At 34.1% G+C, this 25,327-nt stretch overlaps 2 protein-coding genes across 8 annotated transcripts; one reads left to right on the top strand and one right to left on the bottom strand.

Annotated features, from left to right (window-relative positions):
• On the top strand, positions 1-24,971 carry LOC115449208. 3 transcript variants are annotated; one of them, XM_037440145.1, is made up of 14 exons: positions 10,316-10,479; positions 10,610-10,847; positions 15,042-15,095; positions 15,689-15,721; positions 16,249-16,317; positions 16,683-16,766; positions 16,853-16,910; positions 17,862-17,973; positions 18,295-18,386; positions 18,513-18,618; positions 19,174-19,357; positions 22,412-22,537; positions 22,869-23,003; positions 23,654-24,971. In XM_037440145.1, the coding sequence occupies exons 1-14, from the start codon at positions 10,441-10,443 to the stop codon at positions 23,704-23,706; spliced, it is 1,383 nt and encodes a 460-aa protein (XP_037296042.1). In that variant the 5' UTR covers positions 10,316-10,440; the 3' UTR covers positions 23,707-24,971. The 3 variants fall into 3 exon arrangements, with proteins under 3 accessions (XP_030032800.2, XP_037296044.1, XP_037296042.1); XM_030176940.2 differs by lacking the exons at positions 10,316-10,479; positions 10,610-10,847; positions 15,689-15,721 and adding an exon at positions 1-673; XM_037440147.1 differs by lacking the exons at positions 22,412-22,537; positions 22,869-23,003; positions 23,654-24,971 and adding an exon at positions 19,955-21,869 and having other exon boundaries at positions 10,298-10,479.
• Positions 1,405-7,980, bottom strand: LOC119189703. Of its 5 annotated transcripts, none has more exons than XR_005112561.1 (3): positions 7,695-7,980; positions 1,997-2,158; positions 1,405-1,893 (listed from the first exon to the last, which is right to left on the bottom strand). XR_005112561.1 is itself a non-coding variant. In XM_037440155.1 (3 exons), the coding sequence occupies exons 1-3, from the start codon at positions 5,998-6,000 to the stop codon at positions 1,410-1,412; spliced, it is 660 nt and encodes a 219-aa protein (XP_037296052.1). In that variant the 5' UTR covers positions 6,001-6,829; the 3' UTR covers positions 1,405-1,409. The 5 variants fall into 5 exon arrangements, 1 of the variants encoding a protein (XP_037296052.1); XR_005112560.1 differs by lacking the exon at positions 7,695-7,980 and adding an exon at positions 2,323-2,871; XR_005112559.1 differs by lacking the exon at positions 7,695-7,980 and adding an exon at positions 2,302-2,870.
• Positions 24,972-25,327: the final 356 nt, after the last annotated feature.

Here is a 25,327-nt window from a genome sequence, read left to right as displayed (position 1 = left end):
AATTTCTGATTTGACAACCAACTAATAGCTAAATGAGCGGGAAATTTTCTCACTTTGATTAATTACAATTTACGATGCCGAGGAGAAGACGACCTGACTTAGGTCGTCGTAGTCAATCAAATGTGCGAAGAGCTACCTCACGTGCTAACCGCACTGATGACCAGAGACAGACAGATCAAGTAAATAGTCGTATTGCTATGTCAGAATTGCGTTCTTTAGTGAGTGACAATGTAGGAGATAGGCTTAGAATGCAACGATTTGTTTGTTTTAAAATCATTTTATACAAACAGAGAAAGCGACTTTGTTTTATACTATGTAGTGATGATTTACTTCTGCTGAGTGTTGCACACACTTTCTTTTTAATAAGTTTAGATTTAATATTTTTTCTATATGCTTGCCAACATTTTTTTTGTTGCAGTTGCCAAACGATATGGAGAATTATACAGAATATCGTATTATGGGAACAGTATCACAAATACGAATGAAACCAGGTTGTTGCCCAAATAAATTTAATTGTCAGTCAGACGGAGAAAGCAAACATGTAACAGTTCTGAACAACCGTCTATACATAAAAAACAAGGGAAGATGACATTAGATGAGTGCTCAAATAAATCAGATGCAGCCACATGCAGTACAAGTATAGTTCCAGAAGGTACTTCGGGCACAAGTTCAGGTATGCATCACATGCAACATGTTATCCAATTTGGTAAGACGTGCCGGTTTCACAAGTTTTAAATAAATTTTTATTTATAAATTATATTACACAGCTGATGTAGATAGTACTCATTTTAGTACTATTTATTTGAGTATGTAGATTAGAATCTAACTTTTCTATATGATTGGCTCGTTCATTTATAGAACAAGTAAACTTGCATTTACTAATGGGTGTGAAACAAGCGTTAAAGATTTTCTATAATTAATTTAATAATGGTCCTATAATCTAAGTCTTGCCTATGGATTAAGAACACTAAACAAATCTGTCAAAGAATTAATGACACCTAAAATCTGGAGTAAAGCAATTCAGACTAGTATTACGCTAGTGGATCAAGAAGTATCACCATTTAACCCTCTTAAGTAAATCAGTTTCCACGAAATAATTACTCTATAAAACCAATCCATCATCAAACCATCAGTTTTCCACATAATAAAGATCTGAAATAAAATCTTAATGAGAGAAGATTCATGTAGTGATTTCACCACCCATAGTTATCAATATTAAAGTACAATATAACATGTTTTGCATTGGCTTACTTCAAATGCTCTTAATGCTATTATACGTCCATATCTACATAGTTCGGATCAAACACCTGTTTTGTGCTATTCTCTAGTTTCTTCTTATATTAATCTTATTGTTATTTAATATAACCTAAAGGACTTCCACACAATATATTAATAAAAAACTAATGCATTTATACATTTTCTGGATTGTGGAAAGAAGAATTGGGTTCATAATATTTTAATAATTTACAGTTTAGTTTTCTTTTCTTTGCCTCTTCCAAAAATTCCACAAGAACACTTGGATCTGATGGCAAACTAGGGCTACTCTTGAACATGTGTTTAACTGTCATATATTTAGGGTTTGTCCTAATTTGTGATAGTTTTGATTTTCTCCAATAACACTCAGTAAAAGATGATGATGGTTCTTCACTTCTCCGATGAATCCACATTATGAAAGCCATTGCATGCTTGCAACATCCTTGAGGAGCAACACAACCATGGCATTCAAAGGAACATATGACACCGTCTTCTTCGTCAACAGTCAAAGTGACTGCATATACGTTGGCATGCACTTTATATTCTGGACATATTTTACATTTAATGACACAGAGTTTGCCGTCACGCTTCAGCTGCACAAAACTTATAGCATCATCTCCGTAAGATGTTTGTGATGAACTACAAAACAATTTATGTTATTAAGTACTTAAGTACATAGATAAAATTTAATTAGTGTTTTAAATATAACGTGAATGCTTCTATATCATAAGTACTTACTAACCTAATGGAAGTTTTGTCATTACAGAATTCTGTCGAACAGAAATTGTTAGATGCAAAAAATACACTCAACATAACCACGTCAATTTTGGGCAAATTACTGCTATTTGCTTTTATAAAATCTGCTTCCATTATAGTAACTTGTTCTTGTCGTCGTAATTTCAAACTAAAACAACAACGCATAAAGTTGAAAACCAACAGTAATATCAAAAGATATAGTCAAACTTATTCGGGTGTATTAAAATAAAAAAATGTGATGCCGATGCAAAGGCTACATCATAGACTAATATATAATACTGGAAAGGCTACATTTAAATTGAATTTTGTTACACATTACAGCGGTGCAAATAAGTCTAATACAGTGTGTGGGCTTCTCAGTGGGCTTATACTATGAATGAGGAGAATCACTAACTTTTTATCATGACAGAGGGCGCATTATCGACTGTACTAGGGCATGCAATTATCGGAATATTCCGATAATCGATAAAAAAATTATCGTTTCTTTTTTCAATAAAAACCAATAAATATTGGTTTTTAAAATAAAATAAAAACTTGTTTTCTTTTCACTTTACTATGGACACATATCATTCATATTATATACTGCTCATAGTCCAGTCAAAATAGACACAAATAACCTGTGAGTTAGGAAAAATTCGCATACAACTGAAAATTGGTATATAAGTTAAATACGTCATTATCAATAAAATTTCAAAAGTCTCCATCGATCCTATGTGTGCAAATAATTTTATTCAAGATCAAAGGTCAAAAATTCCGTTTTTTTCTAATTTTCTCTGAATCTGGAGGTATTATCGAAAAATAAGTCAGACAAAAGTTGTAGATCATGCAATTCTCTACAGCAATTGTTTTAATATTTTTTCGTACAAATCACCGTTCGCGAGATAACCGATAAATTATCGATAATCGGATTGCATGTCTTAGACTGTACCTTGGCTTGACAAAACAAACGTCAAATCGTAAGGATTTTTTTTAAACAATTGTGTTTGTGCTTCTTAAATATATATACTTTTGTTAAAAATGCCTCAATGCAGTGCGTCGAATTGTAGAAACAGGGGAGTACATGTATTTCCAAAGGAAAGTACACGTAGAAAGCAATGGGAATCTGCGTTACGGAGAAAAAACTTCCAAGCTAGTAGCACAGCACGATTGTGTGCTGCGCATTTTACCGAAAAAGATTATTACGGGCAAAGCATTTATACAAGTGAGTCACTATATCAGTTCTATGTGATATACCAATTTCCATAAATTTTTAATTAAGTACTTCGTGCCAGTTATTTTTGTTCTTTATCATTTCAGATTATGCGCCCCTTAAAAAATTTCTTAAAAAGACAGCTGTGCCATCTGTGTTCTTCTTCACTAAGTTAAAACCTGAAAATCCAGCTGCTGTGGCACATCAACAACGTTTTGAAAGAAGAAGTCAGAATAAATACAGCGCAGGTAGGATGTTCATATATTATGCTTGAATTTATATCTAAGGGCACTCAAGTTGATCATGAACACAAATATGGGTATAGACCACACAACTACTATTAAGTTCTACACAGGTCTTGAATCATATAAAATATTCATTTAGTCTACTCAACTCTTAGTCCAATTGTTCACAAAATGCAATATTATGGCAGAAATGTGATTAATCTTAGCAGTGAAGATCAATTCTTCTTAACATTAATGAAATTAAGACAAAATAAGTGTAATTTTGAACAAAGTTTGTTTTTTAACATCGGCCAAAACAGTGTCTAACATTTTTATCACGTGGATAAACTATATTTATCAGTAGTGGACAGAAATAGATATTTGGTCAAGAAAAGAATTAGTCCAATATTTCATGCCTACTCGTTTTAATAAATATGATTCTAATGTACAAGTCATATTAGATGGAACAGAAATAAAAGTCGAAAAGACTAAGAGCCCAAAGTCTAGTAATTATAAACATGCAAATATTCTAAAAATAGTAAGTAGTAGTAAAAGTAAACATAAAAAAAAAAAACAAAGTAATGACAAATACTGTGGAGGTGGATATTGAACTGCACGGCAATACTCTAGAATATGAACAGGAGTATGTTTATCTAGACCAAATAATCTCCCCAAAAGACCTAATGTCCAAGGAAATTAACAGAAGAATAGCCCATGACTGGAAAAAATTTTGGGCATTAAAAAAGATTATGAAAAGCAAAGAAATAAACATACATATTAAAACAAAGACATTCAACACCTGTATTCTTCCATGGTTAACCTACGGTTGCGAGACCTGGTCTCTTACAGCCAACCAAAGGGAGCAACTGGCGACGTGTCGAAAGAATAATAGGATTAACAAAGACAGAAAATTTAAACAAATTAATAAGACCATAGTTATATCCCAATAGCAAGCAAATGCTGTAAGTATATTTTTTATGTGCTGCAATTTTACAGAATGCGTTATGAAAAATATTACATAAAAAATATGGTATGGTTTATTTTTACGGCTAAAGCACTGACATATGAAAGGAAAATAGTTTCAAGACCCTAGGAAGCACAGTGGAAAACTTTTTTACACATGTAGAGCCATGCTGGAACAAAAGCTGGCTGTAAATATTCTTTATGTGCATACTCCCATCTGATATGACTAAGATATAATATTGGATTATTTCTGCTTGGCCCCATATAATTTTCTTCAACAACTAACAAACAGAGTTTATACATGTGATGAAACATTTTATATTGTACTGTGGCTGATGTTACAAAATATGTTTAGTTCATATATGTTTGTCTTAATATTAGTTGCCTCTTAATATTATAATAAAGATATCGAGCTTGTAAACAAGACTGTTCATGTAGAAGGAATAATAGGATTAACAAAAAAAAATAATTTTGTAAAATAATAGACCATACATATGTCGTGTGTGTACTTAATATATAAGCTATGTAACATGTTGTAATAAGTTAGTATAATGAAGGCAGTCGAATAAAGAAAATGAAACCAACAACACATCTCTCAGGTCAACACGTTCCATTACACATATTCCAACAGCAAGTAAAATCTTTTTTATGTATTATGTGCTAAACATCTACAAATTCAGGAATGTATTCTTATTTAAATTATATTTATTGTGGTACACAGGTAGGATTAAGGTGTTATACATTTATATTACAGTACAGCTATGACCCGCTATAATAGCATACAACAATTTAACATTCTAGAGAAGACAGAATACATTCTATACATTAACATCATCAAGCTAATCATTCAAACAGTAATAAAATTTGTCATGCAGAAATTTAAATAATTTATTTTTATAGTCACTCATGTCTTTCAAAAATGTCTTATTGGTTTTGGCAATTTGTTATACATGTCAGGAATGAAGTGAAATACACTTTTATGGAATAATGCAGTTTTATGGGGTGTAAATATAATTTTGTTGTTACGTCTGACACAATTGCTAAAATTAAAAAGTTGTGTATTAATTTTAGCATAAATGGCACACTCATAAATATGCATAGAAGGAAGTGGTAGTATTTTTAGCTCTCTAAAATATGGTTTGCATGAAATATTTGTTTCTATGTTTGCTATTGATCGAATGTAGCGCTTCTGAGCCCTAAGGCCATATTTTTGTTTACCGAATTTCCCTAAAATATTAAACCATATCTCAATATAGAAGATATGTTGCCATCATAGAGTATATATGATACATCTTTTATGACCTTGACAGCCACCTCGTCGTAGCAAATACTGGAAAAAAAATTCAGAGGATGAATTACTTTAAAATGGTAATTGCTCCCACAGGTCTAACAAAAATAGAATATGATTGGCTTTTTTTCATTAAAGTGTTGTTGTATTTTGACTGTAGTTGCACTTTGCTATGTTAATAAAAAAAAATCATTGAACAATTGGCCAATGTCATTAGGATCTGATACTGTGTGGCCATTCCTTAATATTTTCTTTATTTTTAGCATTTTTATTTCTATTTGTAATTTGCCTAGTGGCCTTAAACTTACTAACCCATAGAGCGCCATCCACTCACAGCTTTGCGTTTGCCTATTTATTTTCCACTAATAAAAATTTGCCAATAGATTCCCCCAGAGCAGTCACTACCCAGTACAACAGCTATAACTCTATAGTCTATGCTTATTAGGTAAAGTAAGAAACAAAATTAAATTTTAGGTACTTTTCAGTATTTACTTATCTCGACTACAAGGAGACTGTAAATACGATTGTCTTTCACTGGTAAGTACATAAGCAATAAAAAAAATTCTGCATCGCGAAATCATGTATTAGGCAAATCAATATCATTCGGGCTGTCAAAAAGAAAATTGACAAAAATAGACTTTATTTCACGGTTATAAGGTCGTTTTGGGCAGAATGATAGAAAATGAGTTTCATATACTTCCATACAAACGCTCTAACTTTAAGAAATTGTATTATACTTCGGTAATTGGTTAAAGTAGGTATTATACTTAAAATAAAATGGTTTCTTAAGGCACAGGCGTCAGGCTCCGTTTTGTGAACTACTGACAAAAGACTTCAGCATAATATTATTGTTTCTGGAAACTATCATGTATTATTTATTAGTGTCTATGGACTCTGAAAATAATGTTTATTATCTATACGCTTGCTGCAATATGGCGTTGATTCAGTGACATAAGTGACATGACGTCAACCGTCTGTAAACACTAAATTTCTTTAGTAAACACAAAATCTAAATTAGAATGCAAGAGCTGTTAAGTTTACTAAAATATAATTTTGAACCGTGATTTCTTAAAAAAAATGAGTTACAAATGGTGTGCAGTGCCAGCGTGCACAAATACGACGGTTAAGACGCCGGACAAGCTATTTATAACGGACCAAAAAACGTTAAAATGCGCAAAAAGTGGTTACAACTTGCACGCCGAGATCCTAGTGATATAAACTATAGCTCGGTTGTTTTCTTCTGTGAAGATCACTTTAATGTAAGTAAACATTTTAAATAATTAAACAAGCTTCTTAATTTTTAAACTAGTGCTCTATCTCTAGTGACTAGTGCTCTATCTCTATCTATTTTATAACTATATATAATTATTAGAGTTAAAAATAAAATTGAATTAACAATCAATAATTTATGTTTAAACACAAATTATGAAATGCTGGGAATAAATAAAGAATATAGGTTTTCTTTAAAGACTGCCACCTGCTAAAGCAGCACAATCTAAACATTGGTAGTCTATTTTTTTATTTTGTTTTCATCTACATACTTCCATAATCTTACTCGGGACTAATCTTGCCTTTTAGTCATCTTTTGTCGACCTATCAGAATCAAAACCGTTTTATATCGAATTTCGACTTTGAAGTTTAACAATTTAGATAACGGTTATTGACTAATTAAGTACTAAAAAACTGTAGTCTGGAGTCTAAACTTTAGGTACTATGTAGTTTTTATAATATAATCTAATTTTTAATAATGTACATATTGTGATCCTAGCACGCGTTTTTCTTTGTCCTGAGCAACACTGTATTATTTATGCTGGTACAATAAGTAGTTTATAATTTTAATCTAGTAACACTACTTAACAGTTACTTACGCTACCTCATTGCTTATCATAGAATAATTTAAATGAAATTTCCTATTTAATTTATGAACTATTCAATTGTTTTTTTAAATAAAATTCAAATCAATCGTCATAGTTCAAAAAATTAAAAAGGCCGCGTAAACTCTAAAGACGCCATATTATACCTGAGAGCCTGATGTGACGTCACCTGCTTGTAAACTAGCTGTTATAATCATACTACACAACAATAACGTAGTTTTTTATAAAGTTTTGCCATTACAAAATGACTTATAAATGGTGCGCGGTGCCACAATGTAAAAATACATCTGTTAAAACACCGCACAAAATGTTTGTGAGCATTCCAAAGGAGACGGAGATACGGACAAAGTGGTTAAATCTCGCTCGTAGAAACCCAAAAGATATAGCATCGAGTACTAATGCTTTCATGTGTGAAGATCACTTTAACGTAAGTAATTCAGTTGTGATACAATAATTATTTCGTACCATAACGACATAACAATATATGATCGTAAAATACACCTTTCTTTTATATGATGTCTTCCACCGTTAATTTATCCGTGATTTAGCCAATGTTGACTAATAATAGCGCCAATGTTTCGTATATAATAATAGCAGATTCAAAACAATATAAACATCCTTTAATAACTGAGAGTACGTATGTGCCTTACTCTGAATAAATACCATTTGTTATTTAAGGTTAGTTTAAGGTTAGCCTTATACATCAAAATAATTCAGAAACGTAATTCAGAATCTGAATCCAGAACGCTCCGGTCATCTAAGTCTGGAATTGGTGGCACCTATGTTAGTCTGAGTTTTGAAGTAATTAATTTAGAGTCCCTGATTACTAGGGAAAGCTAAGCTTTAATTTAAACAATTAAGCAAAGAAATAAAATAAATATTTGAAAATGATCTTAAATAGACGACTAGACGCATAAATTAAATGAAAACAACGAAATATGTCGAAATCAAAATATGCACTTAGTAAATTCCGTATCATATGAAATTTTGAACAAAAGCGCTTTTTTATTTTATAATATCTAATTATTAACGCCGTAATATACATTAATACAGAATAAATTCCCGATCTGTAACGGAACGTTGGCTAAAAGACATCCTTCCCTAAAAAAAATATGAGTGATGCATTATCATTCACTCAGAAAATTCAGTTTGTATGTAACATCGTCGTTTTGTAAGATCCGGAACGTTCTGAATTCTTTCACGGAATCTCCGAATGTATGTGTCAGGCCTTAGTTATGGTTCGGCACCAAAGAATACTGGTAACGCAACTCAGTGCTTGTAGCCATATAAAAGAAAAAAAATACTGGTAACACGGTAACACCAAACACGATATGACATAACGACATAACCTATAAAAACAAAACAAAAACATTGCCTTTGTTTACATCGAATATTTTGGAAAGTAATGAAACGAAAATCTTATCGTCGTTGCGCAGTGCCCGAATGTGTTAATAGGGGACCGGACAGGTATTACCATAAATCTGAAATTCAGTTTAAAGTAAAGTTTGTAATATTAAAAATATTATCTTATATTTGTTTTTGTAAAAGAGTTGTGATTTGTATTTTTAAATCAATAAATAAAATACAATAATTATAATATTTTTAGTCTATTCTTTACGGCAAATGAAACACCAATCACGGCGCATGACGTCACACGTGGGTAAAATGTGAACTAACAGACGTCAACTGGATGTCATACCGCGTTGTGTTATTTTAATGCTTTAAAGGTGTTTTTTGACACAGAACTGCTCTAATAAGTAATATTAATTTATACGGGACGTTGTTACTATCTTCCAGCTTAACGTTTACAGATTGTTTAATCGTTAATCATAATGGACCGCAAAAAATATCGTTGGTGCGTCGTACCTGAATGTAACAATACTTCTATATCTGCACCAAACAAATTATTTATTGATGTACCAAGAAAAGCAGATATACGAATAAAGTGGTTGCAGTTAGCAAGACGAACCTACAACGGAATGTCTGCAGACTCACCGATTTACTTCTGTGAGGATCACTTTGATGTAAGTAAATAAAAAATAGTGTTTCGGTTTAAAATAAATCGATGAATATTTCAATTAATTAAATCATTTGTACACCCAGGGAGGTTATGGTTATGAGATGTATTTATTTATGTTTTAGCTGCCACATGATATGGAATAGAATATTTATTTATATAGAATTCTGGTTGTTACACAGTAACCTGAGATTGCCTGAGATTAACACGGTCTATGCAGTGTTGCCAGATCATAATTTATCTTTACCCCAGGATTATTCGGAATTTAAAATTTTACCCTTAAACCAATCATAAATAATTCGGTACTTTATTTTTCTATATCCTTATCTATGCAGATGCCACTTCTTTCTTCACTTCCACTTCAATAATTATTAATTTAATTATCTCATTTTATTAGGAACAACTAGCTGTACACGAAAATTGTATTGATAAAAAATTATAATTGTTTCATGGCCTACAATTTTTGTAGGAAACATCTTTCTCTAAGCTCAATATTTATTACAATACTGTGAAAAAATAGTTTTAATACCTTAACTCGTAGAAATTACCCCAAAAATTACCATAAAAAAAATACCCTGCTGATTCAGTTTTACCCTAAATCTAGGGTAAACAACTATATATAGGAATAAAGGAATTATAGCTATTTAACATTTAGGCATGGTTTTATGTACTTTTTAAGCTTTATTTGTGCAAAATACTATATTTCTTGGCTATTTATATCCACAATGATCAATTTAAAACACCTTCTGAAAATTTGTCCGGTCCCCTATTCAACCTTATCCGAACCCAATAAACTGTACATCGACGTACCACACAGTGCCGAAATCCGAAAAAAATGGTACCAACGTGCGCGACGAAATTATGAAAATATATCTATGAAATCCCATATGTTCTTTTGTGAGGATCATTTTGATGTGAGTGCTTGCGTAATTAACGGCAGTGGTTGTGGGATACGGGGAGAAATAACTTGAAATAAAGTTTAATATTTTGGTAGTAGATTGTTATCGTACTTCCAAGATGCATTACCCCAGTTTGTTGTTTTAGCTGCCGAATGACATGATCAATTATATGAGGTATCGTGTGATGGGTACAGTTAAAAAGATTATGATGAGACCAGGCTGTCTGCCCACTAAATTTGATTGCCAAAAGTCTAGTCCTGATTTAGTCGCAACTACCATTGATCTAGATGATGAATCGCAGAGGTTGGCTGCTACTCAAGAAACATTAGAAGACAGTGTATTATCATCTGACAAAAACAAAAACAATAAAACCTTGTTTACCAGTGAGTGTTACACATTTATATTCATAAGCTTTTGTTTTATTGCCAAAGGTTTATGCAGAGGCGCAACAATGCATGTTTCACTAAGCCTATTTTAGTCCTATGTATTAGAGAATGTACATATCCCCTTTTAAGACACTAACTCCAATCGTGGGTAAATCGGGTAAGGTCAATGGAGACTTGATATAATATATACAATAAGAATTACAAAATTTAAGTAGCTATTAATATAGCAGCTTTACATCATCATTCATCATTATCATCATCAGCCGCAGGATGTCCACTGCTGAACATAAGCCTCACCCAAAGATTTCCAGATCGCCCTATTGGAAGTCCTACATATGAAATTGTTAATATTTTTTACTCTATATGTATTGAGATACTTGGCATTGTATATGGTACAATGTAAAAATATTACATTTGAAATTGAGTAAGGATTTCTACTTGCATTTTGATGACACCATTATGCCAAAAATTTTGTGAGAAGTCCATTCTTGTACTATTTATTCCAATTTGTTGAGGCAAAGTTTTACCACCTTAATCATAGACATTATTTATCCAAGCTCCATCTTTGCTGTGATAACAAGTCTGTTTCTCAGTGCTGACGGCATGGCAGCCTTCGCAGTGCATAGACATAGGGCCATTGTGATTGACAAATATTGAGATACAACTTTAATAAGGCTGTCAGATAAACAAAGCTGAACAAACAGCAAGCTGTTAGATAAACAATGCTGAGAAACAGACTTGTTATCACAGCAATGCTCTGTCCTTAGATAAATAATGTCTATGAATAAGCAGGCTAGTTAATAAATTACTTTACAAGATTATTAACAGTAGAGCACAGTTTTCACAATGTTACAACAGTTGAACACTATATTATTTAACTATGTGGTAGTGGCAGTCTGGCTAAGCTTTTGAGGCAAAAATACACATATTATGTTGGTCGCTCTTCTTCTTAAACTATGTGGAATATATAGCAAACTGAACATAGAATACATAACAAGCTGAGAAATGGAAATTTAATTATTTACATACATATATTGACGGATTTGAATAATCTATAATATAAAAATAAGTCGGGTTTCCTTCCTGACGCTATAACTCCAGAACGCACGAACCGATTTCCACGGTTTTGAATTCGTTGGAAAGGTCTCGGGCTCCGTGAGGTTTATAGCAAAGAAAATTCAGGAAAAATTTCAAGATAAAAGCAGGAAAACAGGGAAAATCATTTTTCCACATACAGCGCCATCTCTGATACATAGCATGTACTACAACGGCGCCAGTACGTGGTGCGTGACTATCCCTCACGAAAATAAGTACGTTTCATTTTAAGTAGATGGCGCCGGTGCGTGATACATTGTTTGACAGCTACTCATTGTACTCTGCTCGGTTAATTTCATGTGACATTTATTATGCGCACTTTCTTTCAAACGCTAACTTAAAACCGGTATTGTGTTCATTGTGAAATTGAGGTTAAAATTATTCGTTTCCTAGCAGTTCAATTGGAAATATAAAATCAATCACGCGTATTGTGCAAATTTTTATTCAATTTCAACAGCAGGCATTTGTCTTTAAGGTGGTAAATTGAACTGTGTAAATTATGTGGATCCATCGTGCATTTGAGGTTAAATTCACCAGTCTGTCCATAGTCCAAAATGCCGAGAAGACGACGTGCGAACATCGGTCGCCGCACAAGACATGCAAGCCAGCAACAAGTGTATTCACAGAACTTAAACGAAGAAAGACAAAATATAATAAGAGAAAATGCCCGATTGAGACAACGCGTGAGCACACGTATGTATGTATGCCTCGAATACCAATGATTCCGACTGATCTTCCGTTTGACTTCAAACGATTGCAATTTCCGGTTCGCCTTGCGTTCGCAATGACAATTAACAAGTCGCAAGGCCAATCGCTTAGTGTTTGCGGGATACATTTAGAAAATCATTGTTTTTCACATGGGCAGCTATACGTTGCGTGTTCACGAGTTCGGAAACCATCCGCTTTGTTTGTGTTAACGTCAGACCAAAAAAACAAAAAATGTGGTTTACCAAAGAGCACTTCAATGAAACGGATAAGTAATTAAGTAATTAACTTCGTAGAAACTAGATAATAGCTAAAAATATCGGCTTTTATTAAATGAAATAATATCTAATGAGAGCTTTTAGCCTCTTACTGCCAGTCTCGATATGATACTGACAAATTGCAACCATAGATAAGCTTACTTTGTTGGCTATCTGTGTTTTTATGATACAATTTGATTCAAATAAGAATAGGAATGTCAATGACCATTACATGTCAGATCTAACTTGAAAAGTATGGTTTGTATAGAAAACTTAGCATATCAATAATGGTTTATTTCTGATGTATGTCTAATTGATTCACATCAAATTTAAATAAAAAAAATAATTACTAAATTAGCTTAATATAATTAATTATTTCAGATTTTTTTAAATAATACTTCTTCTCTATTTTTTTTTATTGTTGGCTACAATTTGTGTGAATATAATATTTTTTGCAGTATTTTACTTAAATAGATTTATGTTAAATAGAATAAAATAATACTATAAACAATTATAGTTAAAAATTTAAAATGTATAAAATAATATTTTTGAAACATAAGGAACATTACTTGTAGTCATTGCAAAAATAAAATGATTCAGCAGGTGCACTAGAGTTACGGGTTATTGAAACAGCAGTAACAATTAAGATAACTTTGTTGTCAATTTGAGATCGCAAACTTCACCTTAATGTAAAATGTGTTTAGCTATTTATTTTAATTTCTTGTGCTGTCTTATTATCATATATATTTTCCATATCCCCATAGATTATGAATTTCAGATGGAAAAAGATATAATTAACTTCATGAAGTACAAAATGGGCTTCAGTAAGAAGATGCTCCTGGCTGATGGGGCAGTGCCAACAAAATTTCAATGTCAAGAGGATCTTGGAGGATGCTTGTCCGATGCGGGACTTTCAGAAGGAGTGTTCCATGAAAGGCAAAGAATCTTGACACAGACTCCCTGCATAGTCAATGTGGTAACAAAATCCAGGTTGATATATTACAAATGGATGACATACCACAAGAAGTTGTGAAGTCTGGAGGTATGTTATTTATGAAAACAATAGGTGTGTGGTGATACAGACACACCACAAAAGAAAATAAATTTTCCCGATGGATTACAACAGAGACTTGCATCTTACCTAACAGCGCTTCAAGCTTGTACTGATACTTTGTGAAGAGCGTATAAAAGAATTAATGCCTTCATGTGTAAATGGTGATGCTAAGTATCAAAAATTGAACATTGACAAATGAAAATCATTGCTAGCTTGCAAATTGTGTACTCTAAAACTAGATACAGTGAGAAAAAAATATTGCATACTTTGTTACATTTGCAGGAGTCTCTTATGAAATAAAACAGGAAATACAGAATCGTTTTTTATTTAATTATTATCATAGACAGGTGCTGCAATACAAAATTTAATGTGTATTGGTTTTCCAGAAAATATACACTTTTTACAAATACACATAGCATTATGTCTTTTTCCTTTTCAGGGGTAGGCAGAAGTAACACACCCACATTTTGCCATCTATATTGTTTCCCATGTAATAGGCGAGTCTATCGCTATTTACTATATACAATACGACTCTAGGCTGATACAGAGCAGAAAAATCTAATATCACTTTCCTGTCTCGGGATTCAAACCCAAGACCACATCACTGTAGTTGTACCTCATACCCATTAACAACTAAACCACTAAGCAAGATAACATTTTGAATAAGTTATTATATTATGTTATCATTACTATTCTATGTCACCAAAATAATGTCTGAATTCTGTGTTTATAGCTTTGCTAGCTAGGCTAGGTAAATTCATGAACAAATATATGAAAATGTTTGTTTAATTTCTATTTGGCACAAACTCCAAATTTTGTAAGGTACATATAATATATGACATATATAGTGGTTATGGTAATGTTAAATTATTTTTTGTTTTAAGTGGATTTTTATTGTTAAATTGCAATAAGAGGTCCCCAAATATTCGTAGAGACTCAACTGTTACCACTGCGTATATGGTGTATTTATAATGTCGTAGTCTAAAATTAGCAGTGAAACCAGAAAAAAAACTAGATTTGGATAAAATTTGAGAAATGAAACAAATTATAATAATCATAATGTTTTTTGTTTGTCATCAGATCCAGAAGGGAGATGCCATATGATAGAAATTCCATTGTCAGCAAAACAATTTGGTGAGTTACACTATATAAACATTACTAGTTATATTTAATATTATGATTTAAAACAGCACGAGTCGAATTAGCTTAGCAAGCTATCTCTCTCACGTACCCGCGTCGCGATTAATGCGACGTCATAGTATTGGTCGTCCCTCTTTTACTTGATATTTAATATTTATCCTTTCTACCAGTATTAAAACATATTCAGTTTTTATTATTTTTAGTTTTGTTCCTTTCTGTTTTAGTATTTTCACAAAGAAAACTATTGAAATAAGTAAATAGATGAGAAATATTTATTTATTGATTAAATATATATTTTTTTTATTTATTTATTACAAGTTAAAATTTTAAAAATATATACTCTTACAATTATTCAAGAGATCAACTACTATGCAATATTATTATTTATTTAGAGTATGTCGTCGGCGGCTGTAGTTAGTATTAACTGTGTCACAGCCGTCAGCGTCCTTCACCCTAAGCGGTTAAATATAATTTAATAATACATTTATTCGCAAAAGTACATGTGTGCTACAATATTAAGCAATTATGACATATAAAAAGGAAACAAAAAAAAAAATTGCGCAACCTGATTTTATAATTTCTTTCAGCATTGGCAGGATACGGAACAGTCGGTCTCTCACGTAAGTTTTAACACATCTTTGTCCACTTATAACGTGGCATTAAACGAACGTCCAAATCGTTTGATTCTGATTGGTCGAGACACGGACACGTGACACGCTGGTCTCAATTCTCAACCAATAATTATTACAATTAAAGGACGTCGTCGTTCGTTTTGATGGTTCGTTTTTGGGTAGGAAAGAATGTAATAAAACGTCTTTTAGATTTTAAGAGTAAACAAGGAGTTTGAAAAAAAGTGTAGTAGATATTTAAAATAATTCCACGATTAATCCTTCACTTAAATGAAAGTAATGCTAAAATTGGTGAAATCAGAGTAATGGATACAATTAAATTATATTTTGACCATTGAATACATAAGTTCAATTTGTTAATATACTGTACTTATACGAGAACGTTAAGTGATATTACATTGTTTCTTATGTACCATTAATGTGTCCTATTTAAATCCACATTGCCCACATGAGCAGGGTAATCTCTATTTATTCGAGGTAGGTATATTTAGGAGTACTCATGATAAAATTTATTACAGAAGAAATTCATACGTCACCGGCGGATGCTGTATCAAATGAGTTGGACGCGGAATTAGAAGTCAAAATTGGTAAGTGGGCATCATTTTATGTAGGATTTAGGACGCATAATAAACGTTATTAATAAGAAATTTATATTGTTTCCAAATGTCAGTTTATATTTTTATTTGCATTTTATTTTATTGTATATTAATTTACTTCCGGCTCCGTCCGTGCGGAATTTGGCTTATTTTAAAGGAGACCTGTTCTTTCTTCATGTTGAAACTTCCTTCGAACGTAATTTGGTAAGACAGCACGAAGACAAGTCTAGCTCGTTTCCTTTTTTATGCCCTTTTAATTATTCTATGAACTTTGTGCCGCCGTATATCGTCCACGTACTCTATTTTGATAATCTTCTCTTACTAACAACGTAACATGCTGTATTCGTTTGGCGCAGAAAATGCAGATGAAGTTCCAGACAACACGTCGTTATACTGTGACGAATATGAGAACGTCCCCGAGCAGAGTACTCAACAACCAGGTTATACTTATATGCTTGTTTTATAGTTCCCTTACATAAAACAGCTGCGTTGCGAATTAAAATAATTACAAATATCATTGTTTCAGGTGTGGCGTCATTGTTCAACGGATTCCAATGCAGTATTTGCAATAATGAAATTGTTGGGTGAGTATCGTGGGTGTATAGTTAGTTACATTGACTTTAATAAATGCTTATGCATAAGTGTATCTGAAGTGGCCAAGGTTTAATACGTTCACAAGAAATAAGCGCAGACGAAGGAGGTTGAGGTTGACGGGATTCTAGGGTTAGCTAAGACGGTTTTAATTTGGTCTTGGGTCCGCCTACCATGTTACTACGTCTCTGGCTGCAGTGTAGCGACTTGGACCTGTGCGTGTGAGTGTGTCGTGTAGTGTGCAGTGAGTGAGTAGGTTAGTGTGTGTGCAGGTTCCACTACACGTGCGTGCAGTGCAGCGACTTGAACCTGTGTGTGTGAGTGTGTCGTGTAGTGTGCGGTGAGTGAGTGGGTTGGTGTGTGTGCAGGTTCCGCTACACGTGTGTGCAGTGCAGCAACTTGGACCTGTGCGTGTGAGTGTGTCGTGTAGTGTGCGGTGAGTGAGTAGGTTTGCGTGTGTGCAGGTTCCGCTACACGTGTGTGCAGTGCAGCGACTTGGACCTGTGCGTGTGAGTGTGTCGTGTAGTGTGCAGTGAGTGAGTAGGTTAGTGTGTGTGCAGGTTCCACTACACGTGCGTGCAGTGCAGCGACTTGAACCTGTGTGTGTGAGTGTGTCGTGTAGTGTGCGGTGAGTGAGTGGGTTGGTGTGTGTGCAGGTTCCGCTACACGTGTGTGCAGTGCAGCAACTTGGACCTGTGCGTGTGAGTGTGTCGTGTAGTGTGCGGTGAGTGAGTAGGTTTGCGTGTGTGCAGGTTCCGCTACACGTGTGTGCAGTGCAGCAACTTGGACCTGTGCGTGTGAGTGTGTCGTGTAGTGTGCGGTGAGTGAGTAGGTTTGCGTGTGTGCAGGTTCCGCTACACGTGTGTGCAGTGCAACGACTTGGACCTGTGCGTGTGAGTGTGTCGTGTAGTGTGCAATGAGTGAGTAGGTTAGTGTGTGTGCAGGTTCCGCTACACGTGTGTGCAGTGCAGCGACTTGGACCTGTGCGGCGCGTGCGAGGCCGATGGAGCGCACCACCAACACTACGTGCTGCGAATACCCGCCGATAGATCTACGGTGAGTCTACATTTATTTAACAATAATATGGAATAACTATCCCTAAATCCAAATAGTGTACTCGTCTTGCTATCAAATGTAGTATTCCATATTCAGAACTACCTTGATTAGCAAGTCCCAAAGATGTTTTCGAACAGAAGTTTATATGAATTCCAGTCCTAGGTTAATGAATACATCCTAGATATTGCGGAACTTACAGTTACTCACACTGGCGAATTGCTAGTAACAGTCCAGCAGGCTCCCAGCTCAACAGAATAGCTTGCAAATCTACAATGTGTTAGCAGCCTATAATATGTTTACCGTAGGTTGTCCACATTACAGGAGGAAACCGAGACGGTGTTAGCCACGATACGTTTACACCTGATGAAGGATCTGGACCCTATTGCAGAACTCGAGCCGGACCCTGGGAAGAGGTCAGTTTTATTTAATTTACAGCATTCTGTAGTATGAAAGAACACTATGAGACTTATTATGACAGCAATGCTCTTAGATAAATAACGTCTATGAATAAGGGGGTAAGATTATATTTTTCTTTTTAGTGTGGCATTGGAAATAAAATCAGAAAGGGAGGAGGATAGTAATATCACAATCGAGGATGAAGGAATTAACTATGCGGTGACATTTGATCCGATCATAACAGACAAAGTAAGTACTTGCTACTTGAAACACTAAAGCTGAAATAATGTTTATTTATGCAAGGGATGCAACCATTCTGGACGTTTCTATACTTATTTAAGAATATTATGTCAAACTAGATTTTTAGATCCAAGTTGTTATCGTCGTTAGATTCAATGTCGTGTTTTGTTTTATTAAATAAAATGATTAATAATATGAGCCATGTATTATATACTGTCCCATTGTTGGGCATGGGCCTCTACTACTACTGAGAGGAATTAGGCCTTAGTCCACCACGCTGGCCTAGTGCGGATTGGTAGCATTCACACACCCTCGAAATTCCGATAGAGAACTTCTCAGGTATGCAGGTTTCCTCACGATGTTTTCCTTCACCGTTAGAATAAGTGATAATTCATAAAGAATACATACAATTTTTTTGAAAAGTCAGAGGTGTGTGCCCTTGGTATTTGAACCTGGGGACATACGTCTCGGCAGTCCGTTCCACACCCAACTAGGCTATCGTCGATGCTAATGATTACCTACCGGTAAGTTTGATTTTTTATAAGTATTTTTTTCTGTTTCCAGATTAACACTGATGAATCTATGGCGGTATCCATAGAAGGGAATGGAGGTCAGGGTAATACAGGAGTGCAACTAAATAGTTCTGTAGATTCCATGGTCACCAGCGAGACGAAGCCGACACAGAAACTTACAGGAACTAAGAGGAATATTGGTGTCACAACGTCAGAGTTACAGAACACGATAAAAGGTTAGGAAAAGTAATAGGTATTGTTACGGATCGAAATAACTGTAATTCAACGTTCGGATGGTGTTGCTAGAATCATTTTAGGTAAGGGTACGCAGTGGGTAAAAGTTCGCAATGCCCAGGACTTCAAGGGGTTCAAGTGGGAGGGCGGTCTTTCGGCTAGAACGGTGGCGCGCGAGCGACAGCATCGGAGCCAAGCGTCAGTAAGTTCCACTTTTTTTGTGAAATGCAACGACCAGTGTTCATTGTTTATTTATGAATATTTTTCCCTGAGGAAAAGTTTGTTTATATGTGGTGCGTCGGTATGTAAAAGTAAGTTGTTTTAATTTTAGTTATTGTAGTATTTATTTTAGTTATTCGTTTTGTCATGTGGTGTATTGCGTCTCAACTAACTTTATTTAAAATGTCGTCTGTTGGGGTAAGATTACGTATACAACGCATGCGTACTTTTATCCTCACATGCGTACTTTTATAATGATAGTGACACGACGTGATTTTTTAATTCAATCTGCTATAAGATTTTATATCTTACTTAATTAACGTCAAGTTAAATCCAATATACATGATTTATATTATTATAAATATTTGTTGTTGTTACAGAATATGTAGAAAAGCCGCAAATAATACAAGAAAAACACAAAGAATCCTTATCACCGAAGAACAAATAAGTAAAGCGAAAATTCTTATGCAAGAGGGCATTAGTCAAAGACGAGCTGCAGAGCTAGTAGGTATCAGTGAAGGCGCTTTGAGAAAGAGGCTCAAGTCCACTCATGTACCCACGTCATTAGGCCGCTACAAACCCACATTCACCAAAGAACAAGAGAGAGAATTTGCAACACACTGTCAGGATATGAACGAAATGTTTTCTGGTATTTCAATTATTGATTTACGCCGCTTGGCGTATGAGTTTGCATCAGCTAATAATATACAAAATCGATTTGATAATGCATCGAGGAGGGCTGGTCGGGAATGGATAGCTGGCTTTATTCAACGGCATCCTCATTTACGTTTACGAAAATCAAAGTCTATAAGCTCAGCTAGACCAATTGACTTTAAAAAAGCTCATGTTGATCTATTTAAGAAAAGCTCAAAGAAGTAGTTGAAAAATAAAATTTTCAGCCATAGTAGATAAGTGAACTTACGGTCAATAATTCAAACCGCATTTGGGTCCTTCCATATTGTTTGGAGAAATCTTTTCGAATTGAAGAAATTACTCAGATAATAATGTGTAAACATGGAAAGCGATGAAGAAGATAATATTAACAAAGATAATACAAGAAATAACGTTGTGCCAGTGGCACAAGAAAGAATTGTTGTGAATTCTTTTGTTTCTGACATTCCGGCTGTGACTACGGTTCAATTGAGCCAACTACCCTAAATGACAAAAAAGAAGAAAACTTATAATGTCTAAATATTCCTTCTAGACCTTATAACACTGTCAGAAGATATGCAGAAATTATTTGAAGGTAGCAACTTTAAAAGTTTGGATACAGGATGTTATGCAAATAAATGTTGTCCTTAATCTTGGACTATAAGGAATGATGAAAAAAAAATATGCAGGACAAGACAAATAGAATAGAAAAAAGGAATAATTTATTTTTTGTTAAATTTGTACCAAATAAATGTGTCCAACCAAGGAGAAATGGATCCAACGTATCACATATTTCATATGGACTATCATTTATGAATAAGGCTTTTTATATCAACACCACTACTAATCTAATCCCTCCCAATAGTAGAGGAGGCCCGTGCCCAGTAGTGTGATAGTATATAATACAGGGCTGATATTAGTATATCGACATATAATCTCATTGCAATTACTTTAAGTAGTTTCTTACACTTTTCATCAGGGATCTGCAATAGAGCGTTGGCACGGGAAGGGCCGCTCCTCCTGCCTAGATTTGGATTTGTCAAATTATTTGAATTACCTTCATGGAATTCTCGCTTTACCCCCCAAAGTTCAAAGGTTGGGATTTTGGGCCTCTTCAATTAAAAGTAGATCGCCCTTAGCAATACCGCGTAAGTAGCACTGGTGAATACCTTGTAAATGTCGAAAAGTTAAATTAATATTAATACATTCAATTCAAACTAAATATCAACACTTTCCGTTTTAACTTTTCCTTGAAAAACTTTTTTTGTTCCTTTTTACCAATGCTAGTTACACGGTGTACACTACCCAAAGATGTATAGTTACTATTCTGTTCCGGTTTAAATTTTTTAAATGAAGTCTATGAAAGAACTGATTTAATTATATTGGTTTTATGATTAAATAAACCCCGAGGGTTGCACTTTCATTAAGTTAACGTTAAGTATTTTATTTAAAATATTAATCGTTTTTGATAAAATAACTGATTTATAATGTTGATCTCATTTTTAGTATGATAATTATTTTCTTGTTCATTATATTTAGAAGAAACTTCAAAAGCTTTTAAAGCTCTAGAACATATATAATTGTCTAAAGTATTTTATATTTTAAGACGTTTTATTTTTTATTACGTATAATAATACTATTGTTAGTACCTAAAATATAAATACTATGATTTTTTTTAATAAACTATATTTTAAAATATAATGGCGTATACAATTTGTATATTTATTTCCCTGTAGTTTATTTTCGTGCGAACTTTTACCCCGTATGCGAACTATTAGCTGCACATTTATGTAGTTTTACTCTAATGACTGGTAAACAGTACGACATCTGTTGCAAAAACACCTGATGACGCAGTATACAAATACACATCAAATTAAGAATAAATTTGCTTATTTAAGTTAGTAGTTTCCTCAGGACAATTTGTTGGACGCTTTTGAGAGCGCATTCGATAAAATAAAGTGCGTACTTTTGAACGAAAGTTATCAACAGTCTGCTAACCATATACACGGAATGCATCGCAGTTTCCCCCAAAGGGTAGGCAGAGGTGTACCCGAGGCGCACATTCTTCGCCATGTGTTCCGTCCCATGATGTGATACCGGGCGAGTCCCAGAACCAGCACAAGTTCTAAACTCCGGACTAAACCAACAGATCTGTGAGCAAAAGCTAAAATAACAGTATGTTTCAGGGAAGAAAATACGCGTCGTTCCGAATACAAGCAGTTACATCGACGCTAATTTATTGAGTCCGGAATCGTCCAGAGCGATCAAAATTAAACTACCGCCGCCATCTCCAACCAGCGGTGTAGAACTCGGTAAGTTGAAGCTAAGAAATTGGGAGTTATATGGGTGAATGAACTATTTTTTTTCCTCAAGAAATCTCAACGAAAAATGTGAAGATTATATTTAGATGTAATTGTTGTTCTGAACTAGGATTTTATTTTTAGATTTAATCTTTAATGGGTGAAAAATGTGCCGCAACAGACATAATTGTTCCTGCGTGCAATTTTTGCAGTTCCAGTTATGTATCAGTCAAATAGTTATGCTGTTATTTTTCTTTAATATCTAACTTCTAGGCTCCTTCCTTTTTTTAAAACAGATAAACGAATTCTGTATTTATTATTTATATTGCTGTCTTGATTACAGTTAAGAAAAGTTCACTACCGTGCGATTCGAGCAAGAATACAACGCGAGTGTACTCGTACAACACAATCCACATCACACCGGACTGCATTGTCAGGATGTCAACAGTACCGCACGCCATAGACGTGGGACACACATGTAAGTTTCAATATATTAAGCACTATATACACCTTTCACAATGCAGTAGTTTCTCGTCTCTGTCTATACCTTCTGGGATGATGGCGTGATTGTGAGCCTTACTTCTATTTACTTAGTAAATATAAATACAAATGATTAAGATTTTTTTTAATGTTTATTATGAGATGCATGACTGCTAAGCAGATTTGGATGAAATTGTACACACCGTTAGTGGTCTAATCGTGTCCTGGATTAACATTGGCTGTTTATCTCGGTAACTTGGTCTCTTAGGAAATATTTGAATTTTTGATCTTAAGTTGTGTTAATATTCGCCTGGAAAACTGTCACCGTACACAAGGTGTTAAAACCCGCCATAGTGGCTCACGTATGTGTATCGCGTTTTGAGGATCAGCCTGTGTATATCCGGTACCAACAGGCCGGCATAATTGTACCGACTGCCGAGGGGTAATCATCTCTCATTCGATATTCTATTAGGCACCACTCCACTTACCATCAGGTGCAGTGGAGTCGCTTTGTAGTATAAAAAACGAAAATAGCGCTCATTAGTTACAGTGATTCAAGGTTTTTTTTTTGGCAGAAAGCCTTTTCACTCAGGTGAAGCCCCGACTAACACTTATTGTGTAATAATATTTTTATATTTTATTTTTCAGCGTCACAATATCCGAGCGAAGAAAGTAGCAGCACAGCGCAGCATAATAGTTGACTACATAATTCTTTTCATATGGTATAACAAACCTACAGAGACATCGACCAACCAGTGTAGGTGTTATCTTTAAAAACATTGAAACGCTTTTTATAGTATTAATAATTATATCCGCAATAATTACAGAGTACAATTTTAGATTATTTTTTGACTACGTGCAACCAGAGAGAATAATAGAATAGTTGCTGCGTGAAATAGCTTTTTTTCTGCCAGATTGCGCAGCCGAATATTATCGGAAACGCCTGATGTCATCGGCTCGGGTAGCGCCGCGTGACAATATGCCACTTAATTCAAGTGTACAACCATTAAAATTAATTTGTTTTCAATTGACAACATTTCATTTTTTCAACATACCTAAATGTTTATATTTTATGAAACTAGATCTAAAATTATGAGACCCATATTTTTTCTTTTCTCGAAATTCAGATATTTTCATTCATGATTTTCACTTTGAATTTTGTTTTATTCTAAAACGACGTAAGCACCAAATGACGTCAAATATACGGCTTAAAACGCAATGACCTTTGCTTTGCAGTAAAAAAGAAGTGAAGTGACAGTTTTTTTGTTTCTCTCTCTCTCTCTTTGAAAGTAACAGTAGTGACGTATCTATTGTAATATTGACATTTGACGTTGACAAATGACGATGTCTTATTTTTTTAAAATAAATAGTAAGGTGGACCGAGGAACTATTTCATTCAACCGTATATGTGACGTCATCAAGCATTTTTCGGTTTTTAATTTTTTTTCTTCGAAATTAAGTATTAAAAAAATATTAAAAATTCGTAATCGAACTCAGAGTGGAAAAATTAAGAAATGGTATTTTTGTTTTAGGCATGTTTACATTTTGAAATGTTGTCAATTGGTGTGGCTTGTTGAAAATGCTCTGGGACCGTAGTCAAAATTCTTTTCTACAATCTTTATCTCGTAACTTTATGTATTAAATTGATGTGTCGTATAGACATTTTCTTTATTACCTATATGCGCTAACGACTGCGATTTGGCCGTGGACAGCCACTGGCGATTTCAATAAGCGATCTCAAGAAAATGAACCGGTCAAAATAAAAAATTACATGCTTACAAATCGATTATTTTGATTGGTTTATCCTAGGATTAGATCGGTGATTAAATTAGAATAGATATTAGCAGTTAAGGGCATTATAATTAATTAATGAGTATAAATGTATAATTAGTTGGCAGGAAACGTTACTTCCTATATTGTCACACTCCGATTCGTTTTAGAAATAAAACAAATTACAATTTAAAAAGGACTTGTTTATTTAAATTGTCTCTACCAAGGGTTCAGCAATTTGGTCACACTGAATGTCATTTTCATAGCTGAACGGTGCACGGTAACGAACGGTGGACACACGGTTTTACTAATTTTGAGCACCGAAATCTTTAAGAGTATAAATTTATAACTGGTGGTAAGTCTCTCATACGTCAGAGTTCGTCACGCACAATGGCCCGACTATTTTACGGGCTAAGTGTGGAAAAAGGAGCCCATAACCATACCATACGTCAGAGTTCGCCTGGATAGGTACCATCGCAATATCTATTTCCACCAAACAGCAGCGTGTAATCACTGTTGTGTTCCGATTTGAAGAACATTGTAGACAGTGGA

Source organism: Manduca sexta, chromosome 3, assembly GCF_014839805.1.
Source record: "Manduca sexta isolate Smith_Timp_Sample1 chromosome 3, JHU_Msex_v1.0, whole genome shotgun sequence".
In the NCBI taxonomy this organism is placed as follows: domain Eukaryota; kingdom Metazoa; phylum Arthropoda; class Insecta; order Lepidoptera; family Sphingidae; genus Manduca; species Manduca sexta.
Note: the sequence above shows the minus strand (reverse complement) of the source record. Positions and strands in the feature narration are given on the sequence as shown.